The sequence below is a fragment of the Denticeps clupeoides genome, chromosome 20, assembly GCF_900700375.1.
Source record: "Denticeps clupeoides chromosome 20, fDenClu1.1, whole genome shotgun sequence".
In the NCBI taxonomy this organism is placed as follows: domain Eukaryota; kingdom Metazoa; phylum Chordata; class Actinopteri; order Clupeiformes; family Denticipitidae; genus Denticeps; species Denticeps clupeoides.
Window position 1 is genome coordinate 4,750,356 of NC_041726.1, and position 14,807 is coordinate 4,765,162.

Genomic DNA, 14,807 nt, shown 5'->3' on the forward strand with positions numbered 1-14,807 from the left:
GAAACATAGAAAAAGCAGCACAAACTCCTTTATAGTCGGTCAAATGGCAAGTAAGATGTTGCCCCTCAGTACCATCTAAAATATTACAAACGCACGGGTTGAGAAGTCTGAGGTCTTACAGAAAACGACCAGCAGAGGGCCACAGATCCCAATACAAAAATTAATCATCAAAAATTTGTTCCTCTAAATTTCCATACCCAAATAGGTAACATTTATGATGCTGTTGTGTCTTCTTATGGACCGGCCACGCCGGTGTATGCTGGTCAGGCTGTCGTTCGGAAATAGCCAGAGCCGAGTCGGCCAGGCAGGAGTTTTTTTTTTTTTTTTTCTCCTGCCCTTTGAAGTTTGCTGTTGCCAAGCTCCGTCTCAGTCTAGCCCAGGGTTCTTCTTCCCAATCACAGCATGCCTGACGATGTGAGGGGTGCAGATGGAGCTTCGAGCCTGAAAACGTCCATGAGAGAAAGACGCGTGAAAACGGGGAGAATGGAGACAGAACGTCTTTCAGCTCGATTCCAAAAGAGATCGGTAATGCCTGTGGTGTTCGAGAGAAGCATTTTGGCTCAAAGCAGGAAAAAAAAACAAAAAACATTTCTAGCATGAGTTTCGCTCTCATCCATACAACTGAGATGTTTCATGTTCCTACCCGGTAAAGCCAACTCTTAGGACATCTCATAGATGTATTTGTTTTTGTTTGCAGATACACCAGTGTCTGAAGCAGTCATTTAATACATATATATTTCCTGTATTATTCCCTGTAGGTCTTCTTGTCCTCCACAGAAGTGAGAACTTTTTTTTTGCATACTCTATATCTGGATTAGTTCATTGTGTTTTGCTGAATTTTGCAGAACTGTTTCTGAAAATCTCTTTTTTTATGTTTCTCAGATAGATATTCCTGCTGGTAAATAATTTTGAAGACAGATATTGACATTGAAATGGAAGATTCAAGATGGTGGGTGTTGCAACCCAGAAATACGTTACAGAACTGACATAAAAGGGGGGTAAAGTGGTAGAAAGTGATGACCTAACAATGTGAGCTGGCTACGGAAAGTTCTTGTTAAATGAACCCCAAAAACATTTTTCACATTCACAGAATTTGAATTAAAAATTTTAGAATTCCTCAGATTTTTTTTCCTGAGGATGGAATTCAATGTCTGATGATGATGAAAATGGAATTGGTCACCATCCACATTTAGTCCACCCTCACTCACCCGCTCTCCATAACTGCTTGGTTCTGAGGCCGCCAGAGCAAATCCTGGGACACTGGGCGGGGACCCACTCACACACGCACACACACACACACACACACACAAAATCCAGTCAGAAATCCATTTGGACGGCAGGAGGAAACTGGAGAGCCTGGGAGAAACCCTGACGGACACGGGGAGAACATGTGAGCTCCGCACACACTTTTGGGAGTCGGACCGGGGAAAAAAAAAAAAAAAGAAGACACACAAAACCTGTTCATATTTGCGAACAATCCCCCCCCAGTCAGGCGGGGCGGAGATTGACGGGGAGCCCTCTGCCGGGGCTCTTTGTGGGAAAGTGACTCCTCGGGAGACGAACGGCAACAGAAGGAGGCATCTAAACACTTTTCTCCTCATCGCGGGAGACAGATGCGCAGACAACCGGGAGCGACTCGGTGTGACAAATGGCAACAAGCTCTCTGAGGGGAGAGAGGAGCACACGGAACACCTACAAATAACCGAGTTCCACCCTGCAGACAAGAGCACGTATTCCACAGGCAGGAGAAATGATTTTTATTGGTATTTCATTAATCACATTTGAGTAAAAGTATTTGATGTTCACCACTGGGTCGGAGCATCTCCAGAACAGGCAGGTCTTGTAGCTCGCTTCATGTATGTAGAGGTCAGAGCGAGGAGGACCACGGGGCCACGGGCTCCCAGAGGCTCCAGCATCAGTGAAGAGGGGCAACAGAACATCTTCACATCTTACAACGTGCAGAGCTGCACTCTTGCGGTCCACCACAACATGGCCTGCGACGGGCACGTGACAGTCAGATCTGGACCGCGAAGCGATGGAAGAAGGTGGCCCATCCTGGTGCATCGTTTACGTTGGGATGACGTGGCACCAGGAGGCAACGTGGCAAAAAAGGCGAAGTTGAATTCATCAACGTTCTAATCTTGCGTCTTTCCTTGTATCATCTTTATCGCTGATGTCTTAGATAATGGAATCGTTCTTCCCAGTTAACCCCCCCCCCCCCCATCCACAATTCCACAGGAACGTCTACTCCGGGAGTAAACGCTCGGCTCGTTCCGTAATTTTGTGCATAATTCATCATCATTTAAAAATGGCAATGTTGTGCACTGCAAATTTTCTGGGGCATCTGAAGTGTCCCTGTGCATGTCGATCACGCAGGAAGCCACAGATCAATACTTGCATAACCAGCATGAACGATCCGAACGTACATGCTACAGGGGGGGGTCAATGAATTCCGGCTTCATGATTACTGGGAATGAGCAATACGGACGAAAACGTCACCAACGTTGCAGTAGATTCTCAGCTCGAGACCAGTGGCTCTCCTACCCGGTAAAGCCAACTCTTAGGACATCTTATAGATGTATTTCCTGTATTATTCCTGCCTCTTTCAGTCTTCTTGGCCTCCACAGAAGTGAGAACTTTTTTTTTTTTTTGCATACTCTATATCCAGATTAGTTCATTGAGTTTAGCTGAATTTTGCAGAACTGTGTCTGAAAATCTTTTTGGGCACAATTTTATGTTTCTCAGATAGATATTCCTGCTGGTAAATAATTTTGAAGACAGATATTGACATTGAAATGGAAGATTCAAGATGGTGGGTGTTGCAACCTAGAAATACGTTACAGAACTGACATAAAAAGGGGGGGTAAAGTGGTAGAAAGTGATGACCTAACAATGTGAGCTGGCTACGGAAAGTTCTTGTTAAATGAAGCCCAAAAAACAGTTTTTTTCATGGTACAGATTTTTAATTTAAAATTTTTGAATTCCTCAGAATTCGAATTCCATCTTATTTATGGATGGACATTCTTAAAAAATGTTCGGGACAATGATTTCGTGTTTTTTTTTTTTTTTTGTAATTTAAATAATTAGACGGGCTGAAAAACACAGCTGCAAACTTCTGTTGGTATCCGGTGCATTTTAAGGAGGCACCACAATGTGGCGCTGCCTGTTAACCTACACATTTACAGGGGATCAATACAAGGTAATAAATGGCGGTCTAAGATTTTATATCACCCGCTTGTGGTCTCCAAAGGGGCATCTTATGGCACGGAACTGTCTGAGGTGCTGAAAAAAGATGGCCAAGGCTATAAGAAGATGGCGATGGCCTGAAACTGACCATACAGACCATACAGAGGTTTAACAGAACAAGTTCTGCTCAGAACTAGCCGTATCAAACTAGACGTATGAGTGCTGCCAGCATTGCTGCAGAGGTTCCAGGGGTCAGAGGTCAGCCTGTTAGTCATCAGACAGTACGCCACAGGGTGGTAGTAGCCTAGTGGGTAACACACTCGCCTATGAACCAGAAGACCCAGGTTCAAATCCCACTTACTACCACTGTGTCCCTCCAGGGGGGGACTGTCCCTGTAACTACTGATTGTAAGACGCTCTGGATAAGGGCGTCTGCTAAATGCTGTAAATGTAAAAAATATAAATGTAAATGCCAGACGCAGCATTTTGTTGCCAGTGGTTTAGACACTAATGTCTGCGTAATTGGTTATTTTGAAGGAACGGCAAACGTACGCCGTTATCGAAGCTGGACACGGACTACTTTACATTCAGTCAAGTTGTCCTGTCTTCAGTGTTGTCCCAAGGAAAGAAAATGTGAGGGGGGAATTTAACAGAATTCTCTTTAAGGACTGATGCTATTCGACGTTGTACATGTTTATTATCTATCTAATTCAGTTCCGACAGCGAAGCGCTAATTAAATATTTCACGACGATTCGGTGATCTTACTGCAGTCATGTGACTTTGAAAACGTGGAAAAAGGAATCACACTTCGTCCTTCGAAAAAAGAACCCACCTCCTGAGCTGCTCTCGCACTCAGATCACGGGCAGGCCTTGCAGCATCGTGCCCGCACTGGGTCTCGGGGGTGAATGCTGAATTAGTCATCTCCATCTCATCGCCTCTTTTGCATTTCTTCGCCGCCTCCTGTCCTCCGGTCTCCTCCTGGCTCCTTTTTTTGCTAAACCGGATCGCTCTGCTGTGCGACGGGTCCCCCTTGGACCTGGAGGAGCCACTATGAAGGCTGGAGCGCCTTTGACTAGAAACTCACCATTAATAACAACCAGTCTCCGTCATTTCAGATGCAGAAGGTCACTTTTTAAAATTTTTATTCTGCATATGGAAGAAGAGAAACTAACCGGCCCTTCCGTGTCATTATTTCTGTCATCCAGAACGCAATGATGTATTTATGTGACGTATCGACGGTCTAAACAGGATAAAGGCTTGAGTTCCGGGTTCCAGAACCTCGCTCTGGTGAACAGGCCCACAGTATAACAAATTTGCCCGCTGCGTAATAAAGCGATATAATAAAGCGGGGACACGCCCGGGACCGCTGAAAAAGCCGCCACATCACGTTACGCGGCGAGCGCTTTCTTCTGCTTACGCGGCCTGCGGCTAACGGCCCCGAGGCGGGTCAGCCTGGCACATCTGTGACCTTGTTGGTGGCCGCTAACAAGTGGACGATGTGCATGACGAACACCGACACGGTCAATTCCGTAGGCCGCATGCTCATTACGTTGGAGGTGTGTGTGTGTGTGTGTGTGTGTGTGTGTGTGTGTGTGCTTGCCTTTGTGACTGTCCTCTAACCGGCATTAATACAGCCCGCTGGGCCTCATGTTCATTACATTCTTAAGGGAAGCCAGCATGAACAGAGACGTTCCGGGTCGCAATCGGGAAAAATCCTTCGGAAAAAACGATCGATGCAATGAAAACAGTATCGTGTTCTGTTACGCTGAATAAAAAGCAACGTATTTAGAACACTTTTAGAATACACAAAAAATGTATGTTTGGAATGTGCAACAGCTGACTGAATACTGCAAACGGCCGGTTTTGAATATGAATTGCAATTTTATATGTTACGTAAGAAGAATACCACCAACATGAACACCGGCGTCTGTATTCGTGAAATTGAGGTATAGACAGACAGAAAACTGGAGCTAACTGTGGTATAATCGTGGTACAGCCGATTTCATCCCGCGGGTAAATCACACACAAATCAAGATTCGGGACAATTGGTTCAGAGAAGGTTGTAACCCCCAGACCCCATAAAAGATCATCTTTTAAAATCATGTTTTTAATGTAAACAGCAAGTTGTTGGGCTCATATATCTAAACCAAAGGGGATAATAAAAAATAACAAAAAAAATCACTAATATATAGATAGGTGGTCACAATAATTATTTTCTGTTAAAATAAGTTAACATGACCTTGCTTTTAAAATAAAATAAAATCATAAACCATAAACATAGTTTCCCTTCATTGACACAGAAATGACCCCATAACACTGACTACTTGGCAGCATCACGAACAACCACTGAAAGGTCACGTCAGCTAAAGAATCGAAAATTAAGAACAAAACGAAACAAAAAAAGCTCAATATTGCTTTGGAATGTTACAGCAGTCTTTTTCTTTTCTTTTTTTCCGAGCCTGGTTCGTATCGAGAACAGAAAGAAAGAAGGTGTATTTCTACAAGCGTGTATCGCGGCTAGATCGTGCCGGTGCGGTGCGGACAGGAGAGGAGGCAGTATTGTGTAAGACACGGCCAGTTATTAACAGTCTACGGTTAATGACGTGTTCGGATTAAGATACTTGGGGAGACTTGCAACGCGCACACACACACACACACACACACACACACACACACACACACTCAAACACGACTTCAAAATAACCCTTCCACCATGCCCCGCCCACCATGCCCCGCCTCCTTTCTTCAAGGCTTTAGCTGCCACGCATAAAACGTGGGGTGATGGGATGCTGGCTTCCTGTCAACACTGCTGCCTCCTTAAAGAAGCCTGAGGAAAGAAAGAGCGAAAGGAAGAAGACCAGAGAAGTTCTAAAGCAGACGAGAAGGAAACGATGAAAGGAGGTGACAGGAGGAGAACAGTAGAAGACGAGAAGTGAAGGAGGGGGTGGACAGCAGACATCTGCAATTACATGGTCAGATATTTAGGTTTGACCTGAGGACCAGTCCATGTCTTCTCCAATGTGATGGGAGGTGTCTAGAGGGCCCGGCGGCCACACTTTCTTCCCCATTTCAGAAGCTTGTTTTAAAAAGCAAGTTTTAGCAAGAAAAAAATGTAAAATCCTTGTTTTCACCGGAGCAAATAATATTTTTTTTAAAGAAAAAGGCAATTGGTCCAGTGGGTGCTTAGTTGCAATCATAGACAAAGTCATAGTTGCTAGGCTCTTTGGGAATCGGGGGTGGGGCTTCAGGAATCTGGATGTTCTCCAGGTCCAGGAGGCGGAGTTTCATCTCCATGCTCAGCAGGGTGTCCATGTCTGACTTTGTGAATTCGCTGGTCATCTCCTTCCCCAGAAGGGCGTTCAGACCATCTGTCCACACACAATACTGTGGGGGTGGAAACACAAGAGCGACAGATTTGGGATCAGACCTTTGACGGTTAATTCAACAAAGTAGTATTTTAAGGGTGTGCCGACTTGGGCAGCCAGCTTATTCTGCATTTTTATTTCAATTTTATTTTTCTATTGAAGAGTACAGGTTAAAGGTCACATTGCACATACAGGTCACATGATTTGGAATGATCTACTGTGGCCTTATTTGTTAACATCATAAAAGTCAGGACATTTAAAGTGTGTACACGCCTGCCAGCTAAACATTTTCCCCAGAAGGAACATTTGATGGTAAAATGATGGAAAGTACTGCCATGTAGTTTGTTTGATGAAATGATAATAATAATAATAATAATAAAAATTCAATAAATAAATTGCTGAAACTTTATCGTAACAATATGCTACACCTGATGTGCATTGTTGCCTCTTCAATCTTCAAGAGCGCTTGGTCTCTTGCACAAATCTTTTTTACTTTTCACTTTATACTTTGACTCCACTCATTTGCACACCTTCACCCTACCTGTTACACATATTTTATGTTAAAGACATAAACGTGTAATATTGGGTTATGTTTGCAATATTTGAATATTGCTTCATTGTATACTTGCAACATTTGCAATACTGTGGTCTGCAGCAGTCGCTGAAGCATTTCACTGCATGTTTGACTATGAATGTGACAAATAAAATTTGAATTAGAATTTTGAATTGGTCTTGCTCTTCATAGCCCAGATCTCTTCCTCATTCACACAAAACACACCGTAAGTAAGTCATACTCATGATTGTAAATTAAATTTCCTCAAAACATCCTACCCACCCTATGCTGGACTTGATATGAATCTTAAGCAGATTTATGCACAAATCTGATATTAATTGATATTAACTTGATATCAACCCATGTTCTAGAGAGCCTAATCCCTGTCGGGCAGTGGGGTGTTATGGAGGGAGGGTCTTACTTCGTGCTTGTCGGGGGCGATGAAGTTTAAGTACTCGTCAGACTCGTAGAGGACGGAGAAGGCCAGCTCCAGCACTTCCTGCAAGGAGACGAGAGGTGAGAGTGAAGGTCAGAGCAACGCCTTTCGCGCCTTTCCCCGGCGCAGATGACCGCGCCAGATGGCTGGCCGTCATACGCAGGCGGCGCCTCCTGCTGGGCTCCGGGGGACAACGGTAGGACACAAAAGACGGGGATAATGTGGTCTTAACTGTTGACAGAGGCAGACTTGGGAGTGACTCAGACTGCGGCTGTAGGATTCATGCATATGGATTACGGGCTAGAAATATGGAAACAACTCCTCTGGTTTGGAAACGTTCTGTCACGATATAAAGTACATTTCAAACAGTGGACGCCATCCTACAAGAGGTTTGGATAGAAAACGGAATACCAGCTGGTGGCACCATATTAGATGTTGTGATTTGTCGTCCATTCCCCCATGTCTAAAGGGTTAAATTTTCTGAAGTAGATGGATAGACAGAAACCGTGAACTGGGACCCGCTCGTCCAGCGTCACCACTGGACCTGATACCGAAAAAGATAATCTGGCAAAGGCACACTTGGCATCTACGATAGTAGCGGGTAACACACTCGCCTGTGAACCAGAAGACCCAGGTTCAAATCCCACTTACTACCATCGTGTCCCTGAGCAGGACACTTAACCCTGAGTGTCTCCAGGGGGGGGACTGTCCCTGTAACTACTGACTGTAAGTCACTCTGGATAAGGGCGTCTGGTAAATGCATGTTAACATAACAAACAAGCACTGGCAATATCCCCAATGATCTGTCGAGTTGAGCTGCCGCAGCGCGAATCGATAACCGTAACCATAAACCAGCGTGGTTAACGGTACTTAAACTCCTTAGAAACCCTTTTGATTCGATAGACATTTTGCCATGCTCGGCTCGCCATGCCAACAGGTTCTTGTGGAGCGTTGACGTGGCAGAAGAGCAGAGCTGCAGGGCCACGGCTCCAGACGGATGACTTTTCGCGACCTTCCTGTGAGTAATGAAGAGCGTATCGGCACACACTCTCAGGCCGGACAAGGACGGGGGGCGCGTACCTCTTATTCTTATCGACGGGGAAGGGGCCACCGGGCTCTTCTGTCTTCCGAGGGGATAAATGTACAGGCTGCTATTCGTCAGTGCCATCAATATCGGACGAAGACATTAACGGTGATGCGATCTAAAGCCTCGGAAAACAGCGGCAAAACAATGTCCATCGAAAAGCCTACAGGCAAGTCAATTATGCACCGAGAACTTTTATGAAGGTCACCGTGAAGCTTCACGACTTCGGAACGGGAAAACGAAGAGCGAGAAGAGCAGACTGGACTGAAGGCCGTCAGTCACAAACAAAATCTTTATCGTTTTGCACTTCGTCATCCTACATCTCACTTGGGTGGTAGTAGCCTAAACTCGCCCATAAACCAGAAGACCCAGGTTCAAACCCCACTTACTACCATCGTGTCCCTGAGCAAGACACTTAACCCTGAGTGTCTCCAGGGGGGGGACTGTCCCTGTAACTACTGATCGTAAGTCGCTCTGGATAAGGACGCAAATGCTGTAAATGTACTTGCGACAGTTCTGGATCCTTCATCTTTTTTGCGTTTTTATTTAGTCGCCTAAATATTCTGACAGCGTTCTTATGCCAAAGAAATGGAAACTAAACTGCTTTTGGTTCCTCTCTCACATTCCCACAGACTTCCGGGACCGGAGGACATGCCGCCCGATTGCTAAATTCTCAACTCAGGCGAACGTCACTACCCAACAAACCACCGCTACCGAGTTACTGTTTTTTTAGAAGTGGTATAAACTTCTTTATTATGCATTTTATAATATATATTGACCAGTTTCAGATGATACAACTATTTTGATGATAACTAGAAGCAGTAGATTATTGAAGAACATAAAGAACAGACACAAGTGGAGATGGAGACGTGGCTGCGGTCGCTGTGGTTAGAGATCCATGGACACAAATGCAAAAGCACACGTCCATGCTTAATACACACACACACACACACACACACACACACTCTCCATCAAACGACAGGTACCTTGTTCTGCTTGAGAGCTCCCTTCTCCTTCATGTGAGGACAGTCCTTCCCAGTGACAACGGCCTTGATGTCGGCAACGGGCACTACAGACAGAGGGAAGGACGCGGGGATGAGACCGCTGATCTGACAGACACAGGGAGGAAACTGTCAAAAGTGCTGCTCACGTTTGTCCTGCAGGGAATCGTGGGGCACTTCTCCTTGAGGGCTCTCCTCCAGATCTCCATAGTGGAGGACTTTATGATTGGGCGAGAGGCGACAGTACCAGAACTTGTCTACCAAGAAGGAGACATTTTTTTTTTATTGTCGTACACAGACAGCAATGCAACATTATTACTACTTCTTGCACAATTTTTTAGGTTTTATTTTATAAAAAGTGTAATATTTGCAATATTTGAATATTGCTTCACTGTATACTTGCAATATTTGCAATACTGTGGTGTGTAGCAGTCGGCAAAGCATTTCACTGCATATCATACCGTGTACGACCGTGTATGTGACAAAAAAAAATTGAATTTGAAGAGGTGACCTTTGACCTTACACTAGCAAACAAGGCCCACGTTTAGCATGCAGCGGCGCGCTAACAATCCCCTGTTCACAGTTCCTCCAGATAAAATACATGAACGCGGAGCATCTGCGCCCCTCAAGGCCCTGCGGGCAGGAGCGGGCTCAGCCGGGACGGACGGGCATCGGGGCGCGGCGCTCCGCTCCACTGCGCCAGGACTACAGCTGAGAGCTGGCAGCGGCCAGAGAGAGAGGAGCTAGCGGCCGATGGCTGCCGCACGCCAGTCACAATTGCTGAAGATAAACGCTTGGCAGCGCCGGCTAACCCTGGGTCGGTGCAGACTGGCGCCCCGGCCGGGGCCCACCGTCCGGGACGTGGGCGTGGGGGGGTGCCAGCGCGGGCTGCTATTCGAAATGACTGCGTTGTATGTTCTCTGTACCCCCCAAAAAAGGCTTGTTCGCCGACAACTTCCGCTACACACCGACCGTCCCCGTCCCCCCCCACTCTCGTCCCCTTTTCCCCCTCAGATTGGGGCGCAGGGCCCCGAATGTTGCAGCTCCGGAGCCGTCTGTTCCGAACGCTGGCGAAGGACGACCTGCAGCTAAAGCCAACGATCGTGGCGGCATGAGGACGCACAGTGAATTTTAACGCGACGCATTTGCACGCCCGGAAGATGATGGTTTGACCCAAATGTATGTCGGTGAACTGGATATTTGGAAAGTCGACGACGGCGTCATCGCGGTCTACGCTGTGCAATACTGGGCTGCCCGACGCTAAAAAAATAAATTCACGAAATGTCACTGAGGCCGAGTAGCTAATCACAGCGGCCGATTCGGTGTGCGGGGATGAGCCGACTGACGTACCATCATCACCGCACGGTAATTCCATAACATAACGACCCTCAACAGGCCTGATGCAGCCTGCATTTCCGCTCCACACAAACATGATGACAGTCTCGGTGGCCCTCCGTCGCGCTGAGAGACGTTCTCCACCTCGACTGCCATAAACTGACGTGGTGGCACAGCGGGCAAAACCCGAATGACACGAGAAGGCAAAGACGGGGTCCCCGGTGTCCCATTCCACCCGTCCATCAACATTAAAACAACTGTTGCCAGAATTCGGCCGCTTTTTTTAGCGCTTTCAATTTTCTGTTTTGTCATGTCGCAGCCAAAATGGATTAAATTCATTAAGGACAATTTAACTGTGGTGCGTTTTGGACAACGAACGGGAGCTGCACTTTCGCCCGTTTGTAACGCGGCGCACTGGTGAAGTATTTACGGGTGCCGGTTTTTATGTCGGGCGTTGGCGACACGACGAGACGCGCGTAAAAGGCGGATTAGGAGGATCCGGTTTACACCGGCGATCCAACATGACGTTGGGGGGCGGAGCTCTTCCATCCCACACATCTCCTCGCCACCAGGGACCGGGATAACATCAGGAGCAGAGGAGGAGATTTAAAGGAGGGGACGCCTCCGCTGTCACAGAAGGGCAAATTTAGATTTACGATTTTATTTAAATTGCGATTTTAGAAATAGATTCGTTTTTTTTTTTTTTAAAACTGTATTATGCTGTGATTATCCTGATGATTCCTCGCTGGGTTCTGCTTATGGCTCATGTCTCAGACTCACACTTTCAGCTGCTGAGTTAGAAGGTGGGGAATTGAATTAAATTCCGTTCCACCGTCATTGGAACTTGAGTTACGCATTTCACAGCAAAAAGAACCTGCGTCTGAAGGACCAGCGAGGGGTTCATTTCTATTGCACCTTCCAGCCCGGAGGAGTAGCGATAGACGTGTTGTTTTGGGGGCGGGGCGAGCTGACGATGTGGGCCAGTTGGAGTTATTGTGTGTTTGTACTGCGTCGCCCTGCAGAGATGTGAGATTATTAATGATCCCAAATCACAAAAGCTCACGTACAAAAGCCCGGCCGACCAATTAGAGCGAACCCGCAGAGCAGGGAGACGCCAGAGAGCTGCAGCCTGGCGTGTGTGTGTGTGTGTGCGAGTGTGCGAGTGTGTGTCTCATTACCTTGTCTCCTGCGACTGCTGATCTTCCTGAAGCAGGTTCCCTCACACAGCCGGTTGAGTCTCTGCTGTTTAATCAGCTCCATGATCTCTGGCTGGATCTTCTCACGCAGCTCACTGAGGAACACACACACACACACGCACACACACACACACACCCTTATTGTTACACACACACACATTGCATATTGGAGTGATGCACAGCTCTAGGCTACTGCTGCAATTATGATCATATCCTTTCGTATAGGTCAATGCTACCGCGACTGAAATAAAATGCAATAAATTACCGTAATAAATAACCGCATTAACCACCCGTCTTTATATAGTAAAAACTATGAGGAGCAAAATGTATCCACTTTATTCAAATAAAGGAATGAATAATGCACGCCCTCATAATTACATATCCCACACTGCCTTGTGTTTGAAGCGCACCACCACCCCTCACACATCCTTACACTAAATCCTGCTGTCTGGGGGCCACGTTTTCATGCCCAGTAACCAGCGTGATGCAGGAACGGGGTCTGCTGGTCTGCCCTTTTATACTAACAGATGGTGCAGCGAAATATGAACAAAATAAATCGACAGCGAATTTAATAGATGGCTTCATGTGCCTGATATTCCGAATGGAGAAAAATGGCGCGCAGCCAGCAGTTATTAAAAAAAAAAAAAAAAAAGATGAATATGAAACGTCGTCCCTTCCTTCGTGAACTCACCGTTGTAGGCCACAACAATTATTCACGTCTCGTTTTAAATGCCAAATGAAAATGTTAAATGCTGCGTGGAGGGGTGCCAAGCGCTGATGACACACGCGGGTCATTCGGCACAACAGCAAAACATTGTCTCCCGGCCAAACAGAGGTGGAAACTCCCCTCTCGGCCTAATGAGACAGGAGACGCTAACGGTAGTCCGCTTTCTCAAGACGCAGGTTCCTTTTTTTTTACTTAAACGAGATTTTAATGGCCGTTTTTCGATGCCGAGCCGGCAGGCGCAGGTGCAACGCACTTTACGTCAGAATGAGTGGGACTGGTGGAAAATGGCGCGCTGCCGTTAATAGAGTCGTCTCTGTGTCTTCTGTTCCACAGGACTTCTGTGTCCTTTCAGTCGGCGGCGCCGTTGCCATGGCCACACGTTCGTGAATAGGGCAGGACTGAGGAGACGGGGACTCGTTTTTGTCATCTGGTCAATTTGAGATTGCGCAGATAATTTATTCTGCAGGCCAACGTGCAGCCTGCTGTCTGCCATCACCCATGAGGGCCGGTCGGTGCTCAAAACGGACTTCGCAACACCGGGCCGATATCGCATTCATCACATGGTGTCGGAATAATGTGAAAAATACATATCAGATGTAAAAACAATAATTTATTTGTTTTAAAATGTTGGGTTTTATGTATCATTTGAAAGGTAAACCTACATATCTATATATATATATATATATATTTTTTTTTTTTATTCGATTACAAAAATAAATAACCTTTTCCAAGATGGACTAGTAGAAACATTGCATTTTATTGTAATTTTCTATAATATAGGACGTAGCGTGTTGGAAGCATTACATTTACAGCATTTATCAGACGCCCTTATCCAGATCAGTAGTTACAGGGACAGGGACGGGCCGCCTGGAGACACTCAGGGTTTAGTGTCTTGCTCAGGGACACGATGGTAGTAAGCGGGGTTTGAACCTGTGGTCTTCTGGTTCTGGTTATCTTCACTAGCAGGATTAAGATTGCTGAATAAGAGTGGTGATTGGTGGTGGGTGTGGTCGAGATCACGTGACATGCCCTGAAGGTCCGGCGGACGGGGCGCACCACGAGCAGAAGAGCAGGAACCGCGAAGGTGAATGCGCCGCTGCACTTGCATGTGACACCACGATAGGAGAGGGGACTTGCGTCGTGTACGTACTGTACGGTGTGATCAAAACTGTGGGACCTTCCCCCTCCACACACCAAAACATCTGCATTTGAGAACTAATTGTGCTCAGACAAATGGCTGGGTGGATATATAGTTTCTTGTTATTTAGCAGAAAGCTGGCAAGAACTCCTTTCTTGTTAGTATCTCTTTACGTCTAATAATCCCAAATAAACAAGAAATTGTGAGAGAATCCATGTATGCAGCATGAGATTAGATCCTCTCGTTTCCCTTTCGCTTTCTTCACATCCTCAACGTGATGAATATGGACCGAACGGCGAAGGAAGCAGGACTCACAGGATGGGGCGCGACTGGAAGTCTTCCTGGTTCATCCTCTCGGACTGGCGGAGCTTCAGGATTTCGGTGTAGCTGAGGTTCTGCAGGCGGCTCTTGAACTGGTCCAGAGAGTTAGGCTTGGCAGTCAGGGCTCGCATTATCTGCTCCCTCACCACCTGCATCACCTGAGAGAAGCACAGACAGAGGATCCGTATGACCAAACTGCAGAATTATCATTAAAACTGTTTTTTGCTCTTTTATCGGTCCCCTAATATTGTATCTGACGTCTCTTTCCAAAATTCAGAAGTTGAGGGGGCCATCACACCATTCACCAACCACGATGAAATCACTGGTTCTACAGCGTCTCGCTTGACAGGACGAAAAATGAAGAGGAAAATAAAAAACAATTTTGCGCGTATTGTTACACCCAATCACTGAGCAACGCCAATGCTTCTCATGTTTGGAAGCCATGGCGGTCGGTAAGGGTAAT

The 14,807-nt window shown here is 46.3% G+C and overlaps 1 protein-coding gene and 1 long non-coding RNA gene across 7 annotated transcripts in view; one reads left to right on the top strand and one right to left on the bottom strand.

Annotated features, from left to right (window-relative positions):
- The first annotated feature begins 487 nt into the window (after positions 1 to 487).
- On the top strand, positions 488 to 1,425 carry LOC114769967 (uncharacterized). Its single transcript, XR_003743291.1, has 3 exons — positions 488 to 525; positions 759 to 779; positions 883 to 1,425. It is a non-coding gene; the product is annotated as an uncharacterized LOC114769967 (long non-coding RNA).
- A 3,624-nt stretch (positions 1,426 to 5,049) lies between these two features.
- Positions 5,050 to 14,807, bottom strand: part of elmo1 (engulfment and cell motility 1 (ced-12 homolog, C. elegans)) — a 71,969-nt gene continuing 62,211 nt past the window's right edge. For all 6 annotated transcript variants that reach the window (XM_028963433.1, XM_028963430.1, XM_028963435.1 and 3 more), the window contains 6 exons: positions 14,339 to 14,502; positions 12,141 to 12,253; positions 9,777 to 9,884; positions 9,613 to 9,695; positions 7,528 to 7,605; positions 5,050 to 6,572 (listed from right to left, as the gene is read on the bottom strand). In XM_028963433.1, the coding sequence (XP_028819266.1) occupies positions 6,372 to 6,572; positions 7,528 to 7,605; positions 9,613 to 9,695; positions 9,777 to 9,884; positions 12,141 to 12,253; positions 14,339 to 14,502 (747 nt within the window). In that variant the 3' untranslated portion in view covers positions 5,050 to 6,371. The remainder of the gene's footprint in view (positions 6,573 to 7,527; positions 7,606 to 9,612; positions 9,696 to 9,776; positions 9,885 to 12,140; positions 12,254 to 14,338; positions 14,503 to 14,807) is intronic.